Raw genomic sequence first — 25,964 nt, 5'->3', positions numbered from 1 at the left:
GTACTTTTATTCAACAATTCAAAACAAAAATACAAACAGCTTTCAGTTTCAAAGTAGAAAACCACATGAACCAGCAGTGGTTTTGTCAATAAAGTCCAAATAGGATCCTGTCCTTTATTTCAGAATTTAATTACATAATTTGTACTTTCAAAGCATACATACTTTAAATGTCGGATGAGGAAGACGAGGCTTGTTTTAACTTCAACTAAAACTAGGTAGTTTTGTTACTATTATTATTTTTAATGTGAAGCAATATTTGTATGCAAATTAAAAAACTAGCAGAAAAATATGACTTGTACTGTCTGTTTTTCACGAGAAAAGCTCCCGCCGTCAAGTCTGAGCCCGTCTATGGCCATAGAAACGGACTTCGTTCATTTTCTGCAAGGGTTAGCAGGAAGGCTTTTTTTGGCGCCATTTCGCCACTCGTCTGCTCGCATTTGTGCAGTCGTACGGATTTTTCTAACATTAAGCTTCCCTTGGGAAAATGAGACGCGCCTCGTTGCTATAGCAGTAGACAGGCGCAAACATTGGTCGGACAGTAATTATATTTGCTTTACAAAAGTACTTTTACGAAAGCATTATCTTCTTGTAGTTGACATAATTTCAAAGTTATTGGAATTGCTTTTAAAATGGAATGTATTTTAATTTTACATGGTTTTGGCTTTACGGAAAATAAGTTATCAAGTATTATCAAAGTTGATTGTTTTAAACAAATAACTTGAACATTTTTCTTTGCTTTAAATTTTGTTCAAACAGTTCCAATATATAAATGATTACAAACAATTGCTAAAGCACCAGGAACAATTTGAACAGATTAGCAGTTAATGATGAGAGTTTGAACGGTGCTAAATATTTTTTAATCGGAACATTGCGGACAAAAAACTCTTACATTGAAGATAATTTTTGAAAACAAGCAATGAGAAAATGTACTAAAAAAGAGAAAGTATTTTCAAAGCTGCCCAATACGTTACTTAGGAAAAATAAATCATCTGAGAAAGCTAAGTATTTTTAATTACCTAAATGAAGGTTTTCATTGAAAACGTAAGCTGTACATTTTTGAAACGTACTTCAATTCGTCATTAAAGGTGCTGTTAATCTACTGACATTAGCGACTGAAAATAAATACTTCATTTTTCATTAGAAAAATAAACTGGCATAGCTGCATTTAACTTCTTTTGGGTTATTATTATTATTAATAATAATGAAATTTCATTTGTGTGTTGAGTAGTACTTTACCTATAAATACAAAAAAGAAGAAAAGAAAAAGAAAGAAAGAAAAGTGGAGCTAAACTGACTTAAACAGTTCATGCTGTGATAAGAGCGCATATGTGCACTGTTCAAAATTTCAAAAGACACATTGACTCCTTCTGTTGTGGATAATCAATTTCTAAAATGGGAAAAAAAAACAATTTAAGCGTTGGGGAAGCAGAATACTTAAGCACTAAAGATTTCATAATACGTAATTTTACAATGTAGGAAGTTTTCGGGAGACATTGACATAAAATATTAAACAATTTTAAATGGAAACCAATGAAGTGATGGATATGCCGAGCTGGAATAGTGAAAGTAAATTTAAATCTATATGTTTCCCAAAAAAATTTCAGCCGTCAGAAATGTGAGAATTTATTGTGCTGCTTTAAAATGTTAGATACGTATATGAATTCAGTTCTCGGTTGAATTGAGTAAAATGGGTTATAAATGTATTATTTCTTTATAATTTATTACCTCACTGTGATTTTTTTTCCCGATTCTGACAGTTCAGTGCCATTGTAGTTCGTTACGCAGATACATCTCAAAATCAGGTAGTAAATGACAATAAATGCTAGTTCAGCAAGTGCAATAACACTCGGTGGTGATGGGATAGGGAACACGAATCCAGTGACATCTGAGATTGATCGATGGATCTCCGTCGTTGACCCTCTTCTGCCAGTCCCTGGATTTTGGATCATTGGTACTTTTGAAGGTCCTTCGACGTCCCTTGCCCTTGGGTAACTTGCACTGCCAACGTAAAACATGGATAGTACTCTTGTCTGCTGGTACGCAGTGCATTCCAGGAGGCCATGAACAAGTCCCTGGAACAGAGGCACATTCACCACGCTTGATGTAGCGAGGCCAAAAGAGAGCACCAATGTCTTCCCAAGCGAATCTGAAAAGATTAAACCAAATATTAAGTTAGACGAATCGTATCTTACAGGATAGTTGTATTAAATGCAAATCTCGAAGAAATGAACGAGACGCAGTCACCACACTTGATATAGCTAGATCAGGAGATCTTTCCACCCTCTTTGACCCTAAATGTCATCAACACCAGGCATCACGTGATCATATCATGAACTGTGTAGGACCGGTCTGGGGGAAAATGTATTTATTCCCGTTTTGGTATCAGTTTTTATTAGGCACAATGGATTAATTGACCTAGTCTGAGTCCCCCGGAGATTGGTAAGAACAACAACAACAGACCAGAAGAAAATACCAATTTCTCTTCTAGCGCATATGTATAAAAAGCAAATTCATAATACATACATGGCTGAGAAAAAGCTGAATAGTTGAATTGCTTGCTGGCTTGCTGTTGAATGACATTTTTGAAGAAATAACAGAAACCCATTCACCACGCTTGATGCAACGAAGCCCATTGTAAATCATGGTCTTTCCAGTAACTGTCCCTTGTTAATGTTTCGCCTGATATGCTTCAGGCTTTTTCAGAGCACGAATGAATTCAAGGAGTCTGCTCATAAAGTTTTAAGTGAATCATGGACTTAATCCTCGTTGGATAGGGTGTCATTTTAAACTCACGGTACAGGCATCTGATTGGCTGAAATGTGCTCCTAAGAGGGAATATCAATGGCTTACTTGGGGGGTCCCCTTTTTAATTGAAAAGACAAGGTTTTTGCATACTTAAGAAATGGAAAGCATAATTTGTTATCTCATAAAAGAGCTTCTTTTCTTTTAAATTTTGATTTTTATATATTTCTATAGCTTATCTATGGATAAAAGCAAAGTATTGAATACTTGTAGAAAGTAATTAGGTTTCTGTGAAAAGAGGCATGCGGACGACCAATAGCAATTGAGTGCTAAAAATGGTCAGTTTATGAGACTGCCGTCTACTTATACTTCTCATCAAGATGCCATTTGATGTATAGCGCAATGCACAAAAATTTATCTATTAATTCCTCCTAGGGTAAAGGAAGGATCTAAAGTCAAAATATTGAAATTTTGTTTCTCTTTGTTCTAACTGATCCTACCTGTAGAATAACTCGAGTGTCTTAATTGGTATGGATTCATGGTATAATCAATGTTTGACAAGTAATATGATGAGGGAAACATCTACCCGACAAAGCATGTTCTTTGCAATAAGTACTTTTTAACTCTCCACATAAAATCATTTACCTGACAGGGCACGATGCTCTCTGCAATAGGTACTTTTCAACAGTCAACACTAAATCTCTGTCTTCCAGAATTTTCTGTCCACCCAGTGCAGCTAACTCAAGAGTCAAGTTAGATAAATGGATTTGCCTGACCAACTCCGAGTGCTGAGCACCGTCATGCTTGACAACGTAAGTTGCTCCTCTATCGGGATCTTTTGATGAAAGTGCAAGTGGCTCTTCGATGGACATCCACTCTTCGTCAAAGTACGAGCCCAAGATGTCCAAGAGTTGATCTTTGTCGAGGTTCTTCTTTCTGGGGCGTCGGTTGAACCGGGAATTCATCAAGGAATATCGTCCACCACCTGATGGAATGCTCGGCTGCGGTCTGCGGCGGATGATGGCAACGTTAGGATTGGTGGTGTTATTGGACGTTTCCACAGTTTCAGCAGAAGTCATGTATGTCACGAAGTTCCAGCAAAGAAAACTGAAAACAGGAATGAGGTGGAAAAGCTCCATGTGTCTGATCTGGAAGAAAATTTTAAGAATATATAAGTGGGGAAAAATTCAAAATCTTTCACTTATGAGTTTTTCTCTTAACTTTCTCTGACAATTGCCTGTTTTCGACAACTAAACTGTCACCGTTCATCGATTGAGACTTTTTTATTGTCTCTTTAAATACTTTGGTTTATATCCTTATTATCGTTGAAATTTTTTCATAAATGTCTCATCCGAAAGGATAACGGCCATATTAATACCACAATATTGTCCTCACAAAAAGATTCTATATGAACTAGTCTTAGTTTTACATTTATACTAGAAATATTTCTCTTGTTGTATGGGTCATATTTTGATGTAAAAAGGTTCCTTAAATGGGAAGAATCAATAAATTTATTTGTTATTTTAAGTTCCCATTTTTCAATTTGGGATACTGCTGAAAAGGTTTTTTTTTCTAGGTTTTCATTGGGTTAAAAAAAATTGAACTACTTCGTCTAGGAGAAAATTCTGGAGAAAAAAATAACGTAATCCACCTTCACAATAAGTCGCGATCTCCTTTACCAATATGGTGCGATCCACCTACCTGATATGTCGCTGTCCCCCTCCCCCTCCCGCTCTTAATACGTCGCGATCCCATCGTCTCAATATGTAGCAGTCCACCTTACCAAAATAAAGCGATCCACCCTCCTATAATGTAGCAGTTCATCTTCCCAATGTTATGCAATCCAACGTTCCAATGTGCAGCGATCCATCTTCCAATATCTAGCAGTCCACCTTCCCAACATATCGCAATCCACCTTCTTAGTATATCCCAATCCAAGTTCCCAATATATCGCGCTTCACCTTCCCAATTTAGCACGAATCGTCTTCCCAATAATTTCGTTTGACGGCAAGAGAGGAGTTAGGGATAAATAGGAATTGATTGGCAGTAAAATTGCTAGAACACACATTGAAGAAAAGTAATGCAACATTCAATAAAAATATAACATACGTATACTGAACGACTAATTTGAGTTCTATATCCATTAGAAGGTCCTATTTTGGAAGCATATTTTGGCTAGAGAACAACCTTAAAGAAACGTTTCTGTGTCAAGCAAGAAAGATGTCCATTTTTCGTTACTTTTGGACAAGAAAAGTAAAGAAGCCACACTGTGCAAATAGTTCTCTGATACGTAGATCAAGTAAAAATTGTTCCGTCATTGATCAGTTTTAAGTTAGCTAAACTTGCTTTAAAGTATTTAAGAAAATCTGTATTTATATTGCACTATAATACTAAGGTCGTTCCGTAAAACAATGCTTCAGGTGACTTGGCGATATAATTTTAGCCAATGACACGCCAACTGTAATTAAAATAAGACGTTACGTGTATCCTTGACTTCGTCTTCTGCCAAATAAAATTGGAAATCATTTAATACATTTTCTCAACGAAATCTCCAATTACATCGACATATATTTTTTCAGTCTTAGTTCCTGTTAATTTTTAACTGATGAGCAAAAATATTTTTTTTTTTTTTTTTGGATAATTCCGTGGAAACGCTGTAAGTGAAGACGTAAACACAGTAACGTTTCGGTTGAAATCTATAGTACAGCTCTGGTTAGTTGAGCTGTGACCTTGACTATGTTTACCTATTTTAGGGGAGTTTAGTGAAAAATAGACGTGTTATTAGTGAGAACTAAACAGTACTAAGAAAGTTTCTCAACTCAACTTAGCGCCAATTACCTATTTACCGAAACAGAGGTAAACATTGTCAGAGTCGGAGCTCAACTTATCAGAGCCTCACAATACAGATGTTCTAAATATTGGTCAATGGATACATGTGCCACTTTAGTAGTTAATGAATTACGTATAAGTTTTACTACGGTTAAACAATTTTGCAATGGGTAAAGTAAAACCATTTCTTTTACTTTTATTTAGCATTTGATTCTGTTCTACTACTTTCTTTTTTTTTTTTTTTTTTTTTTTTTTGAAAAGTTAGAATGAAAAACTCGATTCAATGAATGATGGAAAGTACACGTTGATAAATGTTTGTTTCAAATTGTTCTAAAAGAAAGGATTTAATATTTCCTAGCATGTTGTAAATAAAAATGTCAGGAAAGTTAGCAACAAAGCGATGTTTAATTCACCAAAATTAGTTCTGGTGCACTATTATAGTCTATCAAGAAATGGAGTTATGAAATATTACGTCTATTAATGTGTCATTATAATTTATCATGTACATGAGCAGAGCTATAAGTTCCATTGCTGAATGTTTCACATATTTTATATTCCCATAGATTTTTTGTTGCTAAGTTACAAATTGTATCGATGAATATATCTCCAAGCTTAATTTTTCACATATCGCACATCTAATACAACACCACCACAAATCAAAAATTGTCGATGTTGAGTTATATATACATGTCTCGGTGCATTTTAAATAGTTCTATTAAAATGCAACACTGCCACAAACGAAAAATATTTTTTTAACCTTATTTTTGAGATTTGTCAGTGTATTACTATAAGAAGTTAAGCTAAGGCGCATTACATTTAAATTGATTTTTGTCGAAAAGTAGTTTTTGCAGATGTGGCAGTGTTGTACTACGGATGCGATATAGTTCATCACAATCGTAAACCTCTCGTCTACAAACGTCCAATTTTTATACTCATTTAGTATACATTAATTTTTTGTTCGCATTGTAAATAGGGCTGCTAAGTCAAAGAAAAAATGACCGACTGCAAGAATTTTAGAACCTTCGATCCTTGAAATTTTAAAGCGTCCGACTCGCTACTTCAACTTCTTTACTCCGAAATCAGTTCGACTCCAACTCCGCAGCCCTGATTGAAAAGATTATGTCTTGGATAAGGGGAGTACTTCATTTTGTTTCATAAAATACGAATAAAATTTTTAAGGAAAACCAGTTGTTTAAAGATGGTATTTTTGCGATTGCGCAGCTCTCCCCCACCCCCTCCTCGAAAAATGGAATCGGAGATGAAAATTTCACACATTGTACTAACTGCGAATGTTTATAATAGCGTTATAACCACCATCAATTTATTAAAAATATATTTTCTCATAAATGTGTTTTATCATTACGGTGTATTTTATATCGCGATTTTTTTTTCTTAAGTATCGTCCACAAATTAAGTCATGCTTTGAGGGGGAGGGGGGTTCGTGAAATGGTGTTTGTGACAAGGAAGAGGGGGGTGATAACAAGAAGTATGATATCACAATTTTTTTTTATAACAGTATATATGTCTGAAAAACAGCATGACATGTGAAAGGGGAGGGGAGGGGGGCAAAGTGATGTGTGTCACTTTGAGACACAGGAGGGAATGGAATTTAATTCCAAATTTATCAAATAGGCTTTTGAAGTTAAAAAGTAAAAATTAGCGATTTAAAAAACTTTTAAAACTTAAATCCTAAATGTATCGTATCGCATAAGAGAAATTTCAGCGGAATTTTGTACTTTTGTATCCACACGGAAACTAACTAAAGCTTGCATAAGGGTGGCACTTTTCCGTCATATGTACAATTGATAAAATTCTGTTCTCTTCAGAAGTAACATCTTTTCAGACATTGAAATTAGGGTAGGGCTAAAGCCTATTCAAAATGAAAATTAAACGAGTCTACATAAAGCTTGTATAGCTGCAAAAGTAGGTAGATCTTCATTTCCAATTTCGCAAATGCGTTTTTTTCAATGCAATACTTAGGTAGGTCAACAACCTGTGACAGTCAGGGAGTTTCAAAATGGTACCCGATGACAGGGGTTCCCAACGCTTTTTTTTTTTTTTTTTTTTACCCGAGGGCCACACCTCATACTAAGAAGAACCTCGCGGGCAAGAACAAATACGAAATTTCCTTTTATTATTTAAATTTTTCCTAGATAGCATAGAAAACAAGGAAAATGAAAGACTGAATGGAAGGAATACTTGGCTTCATATTTGCAACAGTCATTCATAAGGGGCCATGATCATTGATTACGTATGGGTCCTGAAGGGGAGAGGTGTTGGAAAAATCGCTACATACCCTTACTCTGGGGTCAAATCCATTCTTACGTAATATTTTTCAAATCGGTATTTTAATCGGTATTTTTTCAAATCGCGCGGTCAAGTGGTTTGGCAGGGATCGTATTAAGATGAGCTGTGTTTCACTTGTTTTAAAAGTATGAATAGCGTAAAATATAACAAAAGAATCGCACTGCGTATGGCATATTTTATTTTTAATTAGTATCGCATCCTATACAAAAAAAAATGTCGAAAAAACAATCAGTCCAAATTCCAACTTTTTAGTAAATATTTTTTTTACACAAAAGGGTTTTAAAAATAATTTAATATTAGTGAATTTAATAATGATTCCAGTAATGTAAGATTCGTATACATTAGACAAAGAACTGCATTTTATTTTCTTTGAAACTAATTAAAAAAAATAATTATTGAAGAAAAGAAAAAAAAACTAACAAGAAAAAAAATATAAGCCAAGTGGTTTAGAACATTATTAAGTACTACTGAATAATTACACCACTGAAATAGTTTTATAATCGATACACACATAAGACAAATCATTAAATTCCAAAGCAGAATAGAAGGATCAACAGTCGGGGCCCATTCCTTTGTGACCAAACAAGAATCTCCGTAAAACTTGAATGGGCCCCGACTATTGATCCTTCTATTTTGCTTTTGAATTTATGATTTGTCTTATATGTGTATCGATTATAAAACTATTTCAATGGTATAGTTATTCAGCAGTACTTAATAATATTTTAAACCACTTGGCTTATATATTTTTTTTCTTTTTAGTTTTTTTTTTTTTTGGTTTTTACACAGTCGGGTTTTTTGTTTTTATTTAATAATTATTTTTTATTTTACACTTTTTAGTTAATTTTCATTGATTTAGTTATTACGATTTTAAGACGATACATTTCGCAACCTTGTCAGTTCATTGGGAGAGTTTGTTTAGATCGTGAGGTTCATTAAGTAACTTGCAGTGGTCTAAACTACTGATTTTGTTGTCTCTCTAGGCTTGCTTGCATAACTCGACTTGCTTGCTAGGGACATAACTCGGCTCCGTCAAAAGATACATATGCTTTTGACCTTTAGCAAAAATGCGCTAACTAAAGTCAACCACAGCTATATATATAAACAGCCTTTATAACTCATGATGACGGGAGCTTAGAAACGTCGTCAGTCAAATTTTTCTCGCAAAATTAAAAAAGCTCGTCAAGAAAGTATGCGTCGTGAAACTCAGTACTCTGAATCACGACAAAACCAAATGCAACATGTTAGAGATGAAAATCCAATTAGTAGACTTAGTAAACAAAAAATTCAGGCAGTGAAAACGCTTGAAATACACCGCCAGCTCAGTCATTTCCAGCCGAGGACTGCAGTTTCGTGCTTATTAGCACTCATCAGCCCGGCATAGGAAAGTGACTGAGCTGGAGATGGAAAACCTCTTAAGGAAGCCAAGAGTGCGAAACAAACTGGTAGCTAATATAGAATTCGCAGACCAGACGAGTGACCGAAGCAATGGTTCGGTTCAACTCGAAGATTGAACGCGAGGCAAGGTATATTCAGTAAATTACCGCCCATTAGCCAGGGCTAAAGCAGAAATACATGAAATACACCGCCAGCTCAGTCATTTCCAGCCGAGGACTGCAGTTTCGTGCTTAATGGGCGGTAATTTACTGAATATACCTTGCCTCGCGTTCAATCTTCGAGTTGAACCGAACCATTGCTTCGGTCACTCGTCTTGTCTGCGAATTCTATATTAGCTACCAGTTTGTTTCGCACTCTTGGCTTCCTTAAGAGGTTTTCCATCTCCAGCTCAGTCACTTTCCTATGCCGGGCTGATGAGTGCTAATAAGCACGAAACTGCAGTCCTCGGCTGGAAATGACTGAACTGGTGATGTATTTATCTGCTTTAGCCCTGGCTAATGGGCGGTAATTTACTGAATATAGTGAAAACGCTATCTGCATTTGTCGCACGCAGGTAGCGTGCGACACGATCCCAAACTGACCCTTCACTTGGGGGCTGTCCATAAATGATGTCACAATTTTTTCCAACAAATCTGACCCCCTTCCCTCAGTTACATTCTGTCACACTTTTTTCAACAAATTCGACCCTCATCTTCCTGCGTCACATTTCATATTCCCCCTCCCTTTGTCACATGTCACGCTGTTTTTTAGAAGCATTTTTTTAAAGAAAATGCATGGTGTCACACTTCTTGCTACCTCCTCCCTACCCATTGTCAGAAACTGTCACGAACCTACTCTCCCCCCCCCCTCAAAGCATAAAATCATTAGTGGACTCCCTTTTGGTAAAAACGTTTCAGGGTGTTGACGTAAACATTGTGCAGAAGCGGAACACAATTTCATTATTTATTCTCTATAATTTACGTTCTTCGCAAACCATTTAAATGCCGCAAAGCACACAACGCTGAAGCAAGAAAAAAAATGCAAAATCTAACCCTTCCTTCGATAGATTTATGACCATATTTGTTAACTTGCCGCTACTTTAAGGCGAAATCAGTAGAAGGTTCCATCTTCTCAGAAGAGTAATTCATCCGTGAAAGTCAATTTCCGGAATATATATATCTTGTTCTGAAACGGCTAGGATAATTTATGAATACTAGCAGTGCCATTAATAACGTGGAATTGTCAGTCTTAAATAGCGCCGCATACATTAGGCGGTCTTGTAAATAGCTAGTTAATATTTCAAATAAATGTGTTTACAGCGTTTCTTATTGACAAAAGCCATTGAAGGGAGTAAATACTCGGAAGTTGATTTCTTTCGAGGAAAAATTTGAAAGAGTTGAAGATGGTAACGGGATCCAGGGCAACAATTTCTTCATATCACACTGAATTTCTCAGAAGTAGTAAATACTTGTTGCGGACTAATATCTGATAAGGGAACACGTATGATTTATAAAGTAACGTCAAATTTAAATAACGAAACTATTTTTCGCAAAACGGGATATCTACTTTTTTTAATTATTATTTTTAGTTTGATTACTACTTGTTTTTATTTAATTTTCTTAACTTCTTGGAAATAATAAGTGGGTATAAACATTAATTTAAAAATTATAAATTAAAATATATGTATCACTCTTTATAATTTATTTTTTGAAGCTCTAGATTAACGGTCGCCAGTCGCCAACGGGCCACCATTTCATTGAAAATGACTGCCAAAGAATCAATGATTGACCCTATAAGCGTTACCCTAATTTTGAACTTTTTTTTTCATCGTTTATTTCGGATCGAATATTTTCAATTAAAATAAGAAAACAGACATTTTCTTACTAATAAATAAACCAAAGCCTGTATAAATTCTCCCATTTGCTTTCATTTAGTCATAATTGCCTACATTTGCATTTAATTTTAAAAATAGTAAAATATTTCGTTTTCTCGTACGCTTTTCTCTTTATATTAAAAAATATATCCAGTAAAATTTCGTTTGTTTTTTAGAGTATCATAATCTTTTGATCTGTTGTTGGTATTCCTAATAGAAAAAACAGATTAGCCCCCTCCCTTGTATCCGTTACTTTATTTCACGTCTAGTACAGAGGTTGTATGTTTAATCAAAACAAAAATCAAATATCTGGCATATTTTTAGTTCCGTTCTTCCAGTCATAATTTAAAATGGTTACTTAAATAAATATGTTTTTTTTAACCTGGCGGAGGGGGGGGGGGAGGACAAATTTGAGCCAGATAAACGAGGTTCTACTGTACGTCCCTTTCTGGAATTAATGTGCAATTAGACTGAACAAAACTAAAGTTTAATAAAAAGTGATATCATTTTGGAAAGTTAAAAACGTTCTGGCATTCTGACTTGAGGTAAAGAGGATCTACTACGAAATGATACTAATTTGTCAGATACTAAGATACAGATAGCATTGAATGTAAAAACTTTTGTGAGAATGATTATTTATGAGTTAAAATACACTTTTTTCGCGGTGATTTTGAAAAAATTGTGAATTTTATTACATTATTCAATATTTTTATATTTGTTTGACTCTAATGCACCTTTAGAAAGGATCTCGCTGCTCATATTTCAGTTGTGCAGTAGCGAGTAGCAGCAATGCTACTGTCAAAGTAATAAAGAAATTACGAGCAGTGTTTTAGTATTTTCCGAAGCAACTAAGTGTAATTAAGCAGATTCGTTCTTGAGAAAAATGTATGATTACAAAAGTTCTTTATTTCCTAGCGTTATTTCTTGTTCTTTTCTTTATCAAATACAAATTTTAAGACTCAGGAGTTTTTTGCTATTTGTTGATTACTCTCCGGTAAATTTTTAAAAAGAAAGAAAATTGAAGGAAGGCTTAATGTATCGCAAACAGGGTTGGTAAAAAACAATTTTTTGGTTAAAACCTGAATTTTTTGGCTTAAACTATGTTTATTTGGTTTAAACTATTTGTAAGAAGAACGATTTTATTTTTAACAAGCGGTACCCGCACAGCTTTGCCTGTAACAGAAAATTAAAAGGTCATTTGGTTCGCCTGTATATTTACAAATGTATCGCATTGAAAATATACAGGCGATGATGAATTTCTCGCCAATTTGCTATGTTCATTTTCTCACCCATGTTACGGTTCCACGTTATGATAATTTGGTAATTTACTAGTCGACGTTATGATAATTTGCTCGGTAAAATGTTCCTAAAATTGGAATAGAACAAGAACAAAATCGAATTTTCGAAAAATCGCTTCGAAGTGCACACACTCTTACTAAAAACTAATTCTGTGCCAAATTTAGTGAAAATCGGCCGAACGGTCTAGGCGCGATGTGCTTCACAGACATCCAGACATCCCGACAGATATCCGGACAGAGATCCAGACATTCAGCTTTATTGTTAGTAAAGAAAAGTCATGAATATTTAATGAAGTAATTGTCAATGAATGTTTAATATTCTCATTCGTACCTAATTACTTGATGATTAATTTAATAATTAGAAGTCAAATCTTGTTATTTTATATCTACATAAGTAGAGCTTTCTACGGGGGAAATATTATTTTAAAATCTTTAACTACAAAAAAAGTACCATAAATTTACTAAAAAGACCTTGGCAGAAATGAATAATAATAAAAAAATAATAATTTACTGTGAGAGTTAAGGCGGAATTATAAATAACCAAGAACAAAATCTTGTTAATCTATTTCCTCATAATTATACCTTTCGAAGATAAATATATGAATAAAAGGTGAAATTAAAATCAAGTATTCTAAGCATAGAAATTATTTTGCAGTGTATCTCAAGTCTGCTGATGTACATTACACAATTTTAATAATCAAAAGACCAACATATATTTTGTTAAAGATTTTAAAAAAAAAATGTTTACAGATCATGTAATAATTTAAGTAGAGTTGGAAAAAAAACTTTTTTTTAAAACAAAAAAAAAATTTTTTTTGTTTAAACCGGGTTTACTTTGTTTAAACACTATTTGTAAGAAGATTGATTTTATTTTTGGAGAGTCATGAATATTTAATGAATTAATTGTTAATGAATGTTTAATATTTACCTTTGAACCTAATTAGCCTGATGATTAATTAAATAATTGAAAGTTAAATCTCGTAATTTCATTTCCTCGTACGTTAAGCTTTCTATAGGGGAAATATTGTACTTGAAAATCTGTAACTACTAAAAAAGTACCATACATTTTATAAATAGACCTTAGCACGAAATGAATAATCAAAAAAATTAATTACTGTAAGAGTTAAGACATAATTATAATTACCAAGAATAAAATCTTGTAAATCAATTTCCTCATAATTATAGCTTTCTACAAAAAATAAATAAATAAAAGTGAAATTAAAATTAAGTATTCTGAGCATAAAAAGTATTTTGCAATATCGACGAATGAATCATAAGTCTGATGACCATTTCATTATTACATACGGATATTTTCTATTTTCAAAATTTTATGCATCTTTTTTTTTCTTGATCTGATTGCATCGTCTATCGTGGATGCCAAAAAATGAGCTAAGTTTTTTTTTTCCTCTCGTCATTGAAATATTCTATAGAGCTAAGATTTAAATATACTACAGATTGCTTAAATGATACATGATTTATCTCTATGAATCTTCAGTAATTAAGCAAATTAGGTAGTAAAATGAAGTTTTGGTTGAAATCTGCTTTTGGGGCTATTTTGAAATGTGAAAAGAAAAAAAAATACATAAATAGGTTAAGACAAGAAACTATACTTGAATTATTTTTCTCTATCCAACTTAAGAAAAACATAGTTGGTCTGCCATATACTTTAAGTACCTAATAAGAAAAGTTGCATTGATTTAAGAAAGAAAAGAAAAACTATTTAGCGAATTTGTGTTACATTAAAAAAAAAAGGTTGCAAATTTCTGTTATTTATCTCTGAAGCATTGCTGGTTACTTCGCATCAATTGGATTTTACATTTTTCAATCATATGTACGTACGACTTATGGAAATATTTGGGAAAAAACGATTTAGTTTTTCAGAAAACAAAAACATTAAAAAAAAAAAAAAAAACATGGTTAAAAAAAAAAAACCACTTGGTTTAAATCGTGGTTTCAACCAATGTTAAACAACCCTGAATTTAAGTAATGTATCATTAGAATACTTATACAAATAGGACAAATATGCTTTACGTTCATTGTAGACATTATTTCTCTTGGTTTAATGTGTTTAGAGTTATGTTAATGTGTTAGGTTATTTCTTTTTGAAAAAGCCATTTTAATTAAAAGTGTCAAATAAAAACACAAGTTGGGGAATGTGGGGGCAAAGTGAAATGGCTAAGATGACTGAGCTTTTTCAAAATGAATAAAGTGGAAATTTGCTTTGAAAATTACAGCACAAAAAGAAAGAACATTGCATTTAATAATTAAGCTTTCATTGAAACATTAGTTTTTTATTTTTGGTAGTAACTTTGAGCCTTCAAAAATTTGCAGAAGTTTTTCACTTTTTTGTTTCATAGGGTAAAGTGAAAAATGAAATATTTTTCTAATGAAATATTTTCTGTTTGATTGTAAATAGTATTTTTGATCAAATGAATCAGTAAATAAAATTTTGAATGAATAAATGAAAAGAAAATGGAACAATAAACGAAGAAAAATTAATGAGTGAGCAAAAGAGTGAATGAATAAGAAAATAAGAGAATGAATGAATAAATGAGTTAAGTGAATTACTAAAGGAAGGAATGTAAATGAATTAATTAATACCTGAATACGTAAGTGTTTTAGTAAATGATTGAGTGAGAAAACGAAATAAATTATTTCACTTTGCCCCATCCGCTTTGGCCCGCATGTACTCGACTATTTGAGCAAAATATTTGAAACACAATTAAGCTTAACATTAACTAAGTAAATATTGCACTGCGTAATTAGAAGGTCTCAATTGATAATCAAAATGTTAATAACAAGAACTTTATTACTTTTTAATACAAAAAATATTTTTTGACTTTCAACAATTATTACAATAAGGTTTCCTGACTGGAACAACATGGAACCTGGTAACACAACCATGGAACCTGGTAACACAAAGTTACATGTGCAACTACATTGTTAAAATATTACCAAATAGGTGGCGCTAAACGCAGAGTAAATATTTCACATTTTCACTTTACCCCACATTCCCCTACTGAAGTTTCTTTCCAATCCTAATGTATTCCTTATTTTTTTGCAATACAAATCCAAATATTGAAACTGTTCTTTAAATACAACCCAATAATAAAGACATTGTACTATTAAAAATTAATTTATTTATTCTCCTACCATTCACACATCATTATTTTATTATATTGGGATTGGAAAAGTTTTTTAAAATGTGAAAATTTGAGATTAAATTTAGTTGGAAGACTACAGAGTAGCACGGATATTTTCTGTTTTCAAATTTTTTACATCTTTTTTTATTCCTGCTCCGACTGCATCGTCTATCGTCGATGCCAAAAAACGGGCGATTTTTTTTTTTCACTCTTGTCGTTTAACTATTCTACAGAGTTTAGATTTATATACACTACACATATTGCTTGAATGATACATGATTTATCTCTATAAATCTTAAGTAATTAAGCAAATGTACTCGTAAAAGAGAAATGAAAGAATAGCTAAAGAAAACAAACTATACTTAGATTATTTCTGTATCTAATTTTAACAAAACATAGTTGGTCTGCCTTAAGAAAAGTTGCATTGATTTAAGAAATAAAAGGGCAATTCCATGGTGTCGGACGTAAAAAATGAAGAAAAATTTCTCAGTTTTAATTCCATTTACCAAATATAAACTGTTCCAAAATGATCAAATTTATTTACAAGATACTTACTACATCCCACTGAATAAAAAATCATGTTAGTTTTTCAAAATAGATTCCTAAAGTATAAATTAAAAAAATTAAAAGAGTTGGTGTCGGACGTAAACACACAAATAGTAAAATTGATGGTTCACTTAAAAATTATTAAAAGTCTGTGAATTGGCTTACATTTTAATTTCAAAAGCAGCATAATTCTAAAGTATACTTATGATTGAAGCATATTTCACAGTTTTCAAATGATATTGTAAGGAATAAAATTATTTTAAAAATATTTTTTAGCTTGGTGTCGGACGTAAATTGTTCATTTTGGATGTAAAACTATTGCTCTTAAATGTAAATAAATAACAACGATTACAGTTATAAATATGTAAATTATAGCTTACATATACTGAAACAAAATTTACGAAGTAAATTCAAAAGTAGGGTTGATTGGGGGAAGTGAGACACTGGGGTATGTGGGTCACCCCCAAAAATTGAAATAGTCATATGGTTTTTATCCTTTTTTTACATTGATCATGTCATGGTTCATCACAGTGATTAGTTTTGCATATATTTGGGTCACGTTGAATTTTTTTCTAGGTCAGAGAACTTAGTAAAAAAAAAAAAAAAATCTAAAAAATATTTTTTGGCGAGTTTAGCAGCATTTTTCAAAGAAGTGTTCCCCAGTTAGCATTTTTTTTTTTAATGATCATTAAACATTCACGCACAGTTTAACTTAAAGTGCATAGTGCAATCAGAATTTTAGAGTAAAATATTATTAAAAACTGTTTTAGAAGAGGGGCCCCACTTATCCCGTAAAAATTCGCTATAAGAAGACCCTACACTGTGGGGTAAGTGGTTCCCTCCCCCCCCCCATAACAGTGAGGATTTGAATATCAAAAGCAACTCTGATGAAATATTTGTATTAGCGAAATACAAGACAACTATGATGACTTAGTAGGAATTGATAGTTCAGCTACAAAAGCTGGCAATTAGTTATTTGTGAAACTTACCTAAAAGAAAACCATCAAGATTTATATGGGTTGAATGTTGATAGGTTCTTCCTTAGCCAACTTTACATAGACGCAGTTATTTAGTGTTTCCAATATCTTTTTCCAATTATAGTTTTGGCAAATTTGCCAAAATTGATCTTAATCAACTGTATTACATTCATTCAACACACCTTTTCTCAAAAGGGGTCCTACTTACCCCTATCAACCCTAAATGTATATACAGTAAATTCACTAAGTTGTTTTTTTATGCATGTTTCACTTTGAAATTAAAGGCAAAAAAAAAAAAAAAAAAGGAGAAACACAGTTGAAAACATTTGTTGTTTAAAGGAATGTAACAATGTCGGACGTAAATGGTGTCGGACGTAAAAAAAATTTTTTTTACGTCCGACACCTAGATTTTAGTAAAAAATATTCATTTGTTACAAAATAAAAATAGGTTACATCAATGAGATTGAAAATCTTACTTTGTACCCCAAAAATACATGTATGTAGCTTTAAAATCATTGGCGCAGCATAATTAACTGCGCATTTTGGTGTCGGACTTAAAAAACTTAATGTACCCCAGAGGAATTCTTTTACAAATCAAAATGAATTATATTTTGACACCTTTTTGCAACATCACCAGCAACACATTGTATCTTTAAATGGTTATTCATCTCAATTCATAATATTAGTATGTATTTTTTGGAAAAAATAGAATGTCTTCGAGAGTCACCAAATATGATTTGAAAATACTCAAGATGTTGACCTTAGTTTAACCTCCTGTAACTTATTTATAACTGAAGTGATCAAATTTTAGACAGGCATTTCAAAATATACAACTCTTTACCTTTAAAATGACACCTCATTTGTTTAGAAATTTTAATTTTGAAAATTTGATCATCTGGTTGACCTTATCATGGAATCGCCCAAAAGAAAAACTGTTTAGCAAATTTGCGTCTCATTAAAAAAAAAAAAGTTTGCGAATTTATTAATCTGTAATTTATCTCTAAAGATTTGCTGGCTACTTTTTTTGCTGGCTAAAAAAAACTGCGTGGTTAAAAAAAAACACTTGGTTCAAACGAACGTGGTTTAAATTTAAACCAAACAACCCTAATCGCAAAAATATCGCTAAAAACAAAAAAAAAAGTCAAAAATACGTAAAATAATCAAGTAAATGTTGAAAATGTCCTGTCGGTTACTTCCTAATAACCTTTGAGTGAATAGTTAGATTCAAACAAACTTTTTTATGTCTGTAAGATATCGGCAATTACACCTCATTTCCATATTTCACTTTTGATTCGAACATTTTTTCTTTCAGTTTTGAACAGTTCAAAACACTTAACATTAGCATCTGCGGGGAAATTCAAGGCAAATTTAGTTGTAGATTCCGTACTAAAACCCTGCTTCAAACATTCATTGTTGGAAAAAGCTCTTGATGAGAAACATATATGGAATTTTTTTAAAAATTGTTGAGCTATTTTATGGGTATAAATATCCTAAATAAGATGCTTTTTGTTAGATTAAAATATATATGTCTTCAGGTATAATTTGCATTGAGCATGCCACCCTTTGACTCTCTCTATGAAACATCGAAATGAAGGGCCTGGGCAGAAGGTGTATACTCAATGCAAGATTTATCGCAAAACAACTAACACTAAGCTCACTTATAATATGAAAAAAAAAAAAAAAAGTCAGAGGGGACATTGACCTCCCCTCCCATAAATGACGGCCCCCGCGCAAATTTAATGAACATCATTTTGAGAAAATTTAAGTTCGGTTAAAATGATGCTGCTTCAGAGATAAGAACGTCCATTACTTTTCACAAAACCTCCTCCCTATGCGGAAATTTTTCTAGCATTTTATTTTTCTCCTCGAAAGATTTTAGCTCTCATTTAAAGGGTTTTTTTACCAATCAGTTTTTGGACATTTTAAAGGTACCTGCAAGACAGGCGAAAACGGGTGCCCATCCCCCCCAAGTTCAATGGCGCAAATCTCCCCAAAATATTTCCCTTTTTATTTTTACATTTTTAGCTTTCTTTTTTAAATTTTATTTATTTATTTATAAATATTTTTATTTTTTATTAATTAATTTTTTTTGTGCTTTTTAGTTCTCTTTTTTATTTTATTTACTTTAAAAAACATTTTTTATTTGTTTTTTATTTATTTTTAATTATTATTATTATTATTTTATTAGAAAAGTTCTCTGCTAAGCCAATGCCTTATACACACACAAACTAAATAAAAAAAATGAAATGAAATATAAACAGAATAAAATAAAATAAATAGTCTAAATTAAAAATAAATCACAAGAAATACATTTAAATAAATAAATTTAAAAAATCCTCCCCAAAAATGTTGATTGCGCAACTTGCGCCATACCCCCCCCCCCCCCCTTTGTGGGCACCCCTGCAGGCGAGAGGCCATGTCAGCCCAGTCGGAAACTAGAAGCCCGATCTAGAAGATGGTATATAAGTTTTACAGGAGAGGAGGAGCCCGCCTAGGCTCTCGGCGGTCCTGGGTACATAACACCTTACGAAGCACATATCTGCAAACAATTGGAAAATTGCAAGTTTTTAAAAAGCTAAGTTTATACAGAAAAAACACCACCATCTCATATTTAAAATTTAAAACTCGGACGAAAAATACCACGGCTGTGGGTGGAGTCGAAGAGTGGGAGTCGGGACTCGAAAGTTTAAAATTTTAAGAGTCGGAGTCGGTTATTTTCCTTCAGTCCGCAACTCTGCCAATGAGTGTGGAGTCGGAGTTAAACTGTATTAGGGGGAAGCGAGTCGGAGTCGAAGGCTCTAAAATTCCCGGACTTTTAGTCGGAGCCGGTCATTTTTCCTCTGACTCCACAGCCCTGAAAAATACTTTACACGCGAGTAAACACGGTATAAAGATCAGGGCTCTGGAGTCGGACTGATTTTGAGGTAAAGTAGTCGGAGTCGTTCGAAAACATGCCGACTCCGAGTTTCTTTTTTATCTTTAATTTTCTCTGACTCTCCTTGCATTTTTTAAACAACTGACAACCTATTAATTTGATTACATGTATAAAGACCTACCAATAAGAAAATAACTGTTTATTGTGGCAACTAGCTGGATTGATTGTTTACCGAACGTTCTGCAATAATAGCTAGCTACCTGCGCCGTCTCCTAGTTTGCTTATTTTTTAACGTTATTTAACTGATAGCAACTGTCAGCAAACAGTTTTGTTGCCTAACATTTTCTAAGTAATCACTTTCAAATAAAAATAGTAATATATTTCTTACTTCGATCTCAGCTATAAAATAGTAAAAGGAATGTATGTATCGCTTGAGCAAGTCGGGAAATTTCTGAGGGTGCTTGGTAAATGCAAAAAAAAGCTGGCACAAAAGCTTAAATCCAAAAGATCCGATAATATATATATATATATATATATATATATATATATATATATATATATATATATATATATATATATATATATATATATATATATATATATATATTTACATCGAAACACTTTATTATAGAAAGCTTGGTTGTTACTAAAAAGTACAAAATAAAATCAGTACCTGATTTATTGGTTACAACACTCAATAATTGTATTTAATCCTAAAATCTGCATATTATGGTTAATTCTAAAGCTGCCAATAAAATTAAAATTACAAATTGAGCCAAGAAATGTAGGTATAGTAAAAGCTATTCGTGCAAAGCTGTATACTGCAGCTTTTTGTGTAAAATTTGCTCCCCACGTTCTTGTACCCGACCTCTCTCACTGCCTTCTTCTCGCAATATAGCGCAATATTTTTGTTGAAATTTTTAAGATGAAATTTAAGATTTATTACTGGGGAAATTTTTCAGAATTAAAGTATTTCAAATTTTATTAACTCTGGAATTAAGTTGAGATGTCACCCAATAGATGGTTTCATGTCATCATCAAGAAAAGTGTTTTGACTTAGCATAACAGTTTTTTGTTTTTTAAATCTCAAGTTACATCTTACAAAAATTGAAAGCATAGTATTTTATCAACATTTATTTATTTAAGATTAAAGGGGAGCAAATTAATCCTTTTCAATTTTTTTAAAAATGGGATTTTTAAGTAATCTCAATTTAGAAATTGCAACTATTGGATAATTTTATCTTCAAATTGAATTTCTAACGTTGTATGCATCTCAGGTTTACAATAAAATACAACACGAAGATTTCATAAAAAGGAATTAATATTTCAATCTCTGTATAGGGATTTTCCCCCCGTCTCATGAAGGGGGATTTGAAAGGTAAATAAATAAAAAAAAAGCCGGAGTCGGAGTTGGACGTTTCAAAATCCAGGAGTCGGATTCGGCCATTTTTCTTCCGACTCCGCAGCCCTGATAAAGATGAGACATTTTTATGAACGTTTCTCTTTGTGACTAAAATGTTGTTTAGTTAAATTTAAGTGTAATTATTTGTCCCAGGCCCGACATTTCAATTTTTTCCAAGGGTTGGCAAAGGGTATACAGTAGACCCTCGTTTTGCGCTGGTTCATTTTACACGGTTTCGATTATTCGCGGATGAGTTTCTGTTTTATACGGATGCGGCAATGCAAACAGATAACATTTTCCTCTCTTTCAAAATCCAAACTCCTAAAGATTGCAGATTACACGTAAGAAACTGCATTTTGGCGTGCTAATAATCGAACTTGGGCCCCTGGAGATACTTTATACGATTGGTTCCAGAGCTCTTTCCAGAAGTAAAGTTATTAAACTCCCTAGAATAAGAGCTTTTAGGAGTGACAAAGAAGGCCAAAACCAACGAGGATACCGACTACGGTGACACACAACCGAAAACGTTTACATTGAAAATTTTGAGCCATTCCTAGAAAATAGAAATTATCTTTCTGATTTGTTAGTGAGGGAAGATTCTATCATGGAAATGACGCAAGTGATCATGGATGCGTTAAAACTCTGCAAAGAATTACAGAGAAAAATTCTTAATGACTGCCAAAAGACTATCATAGCCAGCTCCTCTTTATAAACAGAACAAGAAATTAGTTTATGTTTTCTTTATGCATGTTGTGCATAAAAATCGATATAAGTACACATTAAACTTATTATACAATTAGTCATCACCAGAATGAAGCAGTTTTTTATCTACGGAACCTAACCCCTATTTTAACACTATTATTAGGTCTCAATTTACGCGGCATTTCCGAGGAACGTAACTCCCGCGTAAAACGAGGGTCTACTGTATGCCCAATGTAAGTTCCACCAAAAAAAGAAGGGGTGAGAGGTCAACTTCCCCTCTTCCACCCCCGCGACGCCGCTAAATGAGAGGCCAGATGTGTTTAATTTTTAAATACAAACGGGAATAAAATTTTGAGTTAAAATGATATCTAATCATTCCTTTATAAAGTGCCAATTCAAATAAGAAAAAAAAAAGTGTGTATCAAACTCATGACTCACCTATAGAAACGTGATAGCCTGGTGAAGTGAAAGCAAAGTAGAGTAAAATATCCAGTAGCAGTGCATCCGCGATGTTTCGAAGCTCCCGTTCAAATCCTGTGTAGTAATATCCGCTATTGCTCTTTATTGGGCTGTTGTGAAATGGCATGAAAAAAAGAAAAAAATCTGTAGGGAATAATAACAGAGACTGGCACCTATTTATATAAATGAGAAGACGGAGAAGTATTTCGAGTATATGTTTATCAAACGAAGAGACTGCAGAAGTGTTTCAAAAACACTTGTGCTTTTGAATTTTGGTGGCAAATATGAAAAAGATCTTTTTTCATTATGGTTAATAGGGTGGTGGTTTCTTTTTTCTTTGTTTCGTTTTTGCTTTTCTGTTTTGTAAGTGGTCTGCCGCTCTTTGGATATCTAGACCTACTCTTCTACATTCGGATGGCGCGCTCTTTATGCGGAGGGTTGCCAGATTTGAGCTCGAATCGCTTATTCTGGGGACAGGGTGTGCTCCATCCCGACGCATTTTGTACGTTCTATCTGCTCAGGCAGCGGTCTCTCTTAATTTTTTTTTTCGTGTTGTATCAGGTACGCAAGCTCAGAGAGAAATCAGAATTCTCCAAAAAGACATGAGGGAGGGGAAATTGGTTATAACAAACCTAACCAGAACCTGTATGTATGGAGCATAGGCGGCAGGGGCTGGAAGTGGAGGGGGAGGGGGATGCTTCAAAGCTATTTTTCTTTTTCCTTTTTTTTTTTTTTTTTTTTTTGAAAATTGGGCTATTATAACGTCTTTATTGACAAAGTGACCTTTTCTAAAAATACAAATAAAAAGAAAAAAATAGGGAGGGGGGGGGGATTCATTCTTACATCTAAAAAAAAAAAAATTTACAACCGGTCTTAGCCTTGGAACTTGGCCTTTTTAACTCTTGGAAGTAAAAGTTAGTTCAGTCTCGTGCCCTTCTCACTTGGAGGAGCCTCGTGTGACCAGGGGTGCCTCACGCCCAAGAATGATGGGGCACTCCGTCAAATGCTAACTAGTACCTCCAAGAACGTGACTCCCCCCAAAAAAGAGACAAACACCCTATAAATTATCCTCTGTGCTATAGGTTCCAAGCTCTCGCGGGAGGGGGGGGGGGGGCAAGGTACGTTCACTCAACACTCATTTTATTGAAAAACAACAAAATCAAGTCCACTTATACGTAAACACTTTAACTTTTAAAATCCAGAGGGGCTATTGACACCTGACCCCCCAAATGGACCTATCCCCCCCCTAAGAATTCGGGCGATCTAAGCCCTATTTTTTGCTGTTGGGTACCCCTGTGCAAATATATCAACTCGCTAGAATTTGCATTGTTTGAGAAAAGAAAGATTTGGTGCGGGGGCTTTGAACTCCTCTCACCCCCCCCCCTTCCACCCCACCTGTATGATACGCATGACAGTGAGTTTAATAAGTTATTAATTTATTTCTGTAGTATTTGGATATAGAAGGAAAGAATAAATGAAATTACGTACTATTATTATTGTTATTATTTATTCCTTAGCCCTCTAGAACTTACGTCAAAATGCGTGATGTGACGATGTAAGCGTGAGTGGTAACTTTTCTCACACCACCTATTTTCCTTAAAAAATGTAAAATGTTTTCAGTTGAAAATATTTCATAGGCACCACATGCCATGCAAAATAATAACACTTGCTGAAACAAATGAACTATTTGATTCTAAGCAAACAAAATTTTTGATATTTGCATTATTGAAGCTTTTGTCTTCTTTCTAGCTGGTGCTTACTCTCGGCACGAGTTCTTGAGAATTACTCATTGCTCATCAAATTTTTTTTTTTTTTAGGTAGCACCTGAATATCGTCTGTGTAAAGTATTGAAATAACTCCTTATTTCTGTTTTTGAACCTGGTGTTAGAGTACAAGAAAGAGCACGCTGTGAGAAATCACCTGCGGTCAAACTCAAGAAATAGAAAACATGAGGTAAGTCTTACGAACATTCACAATTATCCATTCATGTATTTACTTACTGCACCCGATGCAACACAGCTATAAAAAATTGAAATTTACGTTATTGATGCAATGTCAGGGACGGATACAAGGGAGAGGCGATGGGGGTGATCGTAACTCTCTTGAGGGACTCTCTACTTGTAATTTTGCGAAAATGAAGTTGCAAAAACGCAAATTTAGACGAGTTTCATCGATTTTGGGAGAAGGGAGGTTTGGGTTTGGGACTCTATTGCAGAACTGTTTCGAAATTTAAATCCAAAACCTTTGTGATCAATATTTTTAAATCAGTATTCATAGTAAAAAGTAAGTAATAAAAATCAATCGCCTCTCTGGTGAAAATTTACTGGATCTGTCCTTGCGCAATGTGTGACTTAGGCCAGTCCTATTTTTAAGTATCGATGTGTTATTATAGCGATGTGAGATCTGAAACAACGTTGAGATTTTTGTAACAAAAAGTCTTACGATACTCACATTTTTTATCATTTATGCAATATGTACCATGAAGAAATTGAGGCATTAGGTAATTATTACAATACTGGAGCTACTGAACCTGAGCTTTTTTGCTGTTGTTGTCTTGTGCGCGCTTTTTGTTACTAGTAAAATATGTGACTTTGGAGCAACAGATTTTTAGTCTTGAAACAACAATGAGAATTTTATTACTTTTACTCTAAAGATTCTGGGATTTTTTTTATTATTGATGTAATATGGACCATAGAAAAACTGAGGCATTTCGTAATTACTGCAATATTGGACCGACAGAGTCTGAGATTTTTCTTTTTTGATACAATGTGTGATTTTGGATAGACAGATTTTTTGGCAGTGGTATGTTATGGGATTTGAAACAACAATGAGATTTTTGTTCTAAAGAAGCTGATGTTTTTAGTTATGTAAAACGTGCCTTAGAGACATTGAGATATTTCGAAATTGATATAGTGTGTGAATTGCAGATCATGAGAATTTTCGTTGTTGTTACAATGTGTGACTTAGTGGGATGAAGAGATCTCTAGACATTGATAATCTAAGATCCGATTTGGGTTCAAGTTTACTGCCAAAAATAAAAAATAATGTTTCAAATTATAAGTTTTATTACAGAATACATTGTTCTTTCTTTATGTACTGGAATTTTCAAAACGAATTTCCCATTCGTTCATTTTGAAACAGGTAACTTACCTTCTATTTCCTTTTGCTCCACATTCCCCTGCTTCTAATTTTCAAAATCTGCAGAAAATGTGCAGATTTCGGCATGATTTGGTGATACCTGCAAAAAATCTGCAGAATTACTCAATTATTGAAAAATCGTGACAATCCTATGATTTGACCACATTCGAGTTCCAACAAAGTTAACATAATGAGTCTATCATCAAATCCTAATAGGGTCGTTTCCAAAATTTAAAAAATATTTTTTTCTGAAAGAACATGCTTAAAAATATAGGATCTGACCATTTTTTTTAAATAAT

At 33.3% G+C, this 25,964-nt stretch overlaps 1 protein-coding gene across 1 annotated transcript; it reads right to left on the bottom strand.

The window, feature by feature from the left end:
• LOC129227607 (noggin-3-like) lies at positions 1 to 22,630 on the bottom strand. The gene is made up of 3 exons (XM_054862195.1): positions 22,507 to 22,630; positions 3,388 to 3,890; positions 1 to 2,146 (listed from the first exon to the last, which is right to left on the bottom strand). The coding sequence occupies exons 2-3, from the start codon at positions 3,879 to 3,881 to the stop codon at positions 1,828 to 1,830; spliced, it is 813 nt and encodes a 270-aa protein (XP_054718170.1). The 5' UTR covers positions 3,882 to 3,890; positions 22,507 to 22,630; the 3' UTR covers positions 1 to 1,827.
• Positions 22,631 to 25,964: the final 3,334 nt, after the last annotated feature.

The sequence above is a fragment of the Uloborus diversus genome, chromosome 8 (genome assembly GCF_026930045.1).
Source record: "Uloborus diversus isolate 005 chromosome 8, Udiv.v.3.1, whole genome shotgun sequence".
In the NCBI taxonomy this organism is placed as follows: domain Eukaryota; kingdom Metazoa; phylum Arthropoda; class Arachnida; order Araneae; family Uloboridae; genus Uloborus; species Uloborus diversus.
Note: the sequence above shows the minus strand (reverse complement) of the source record. Positions and strands in the feature narration are given on the sequence as shown.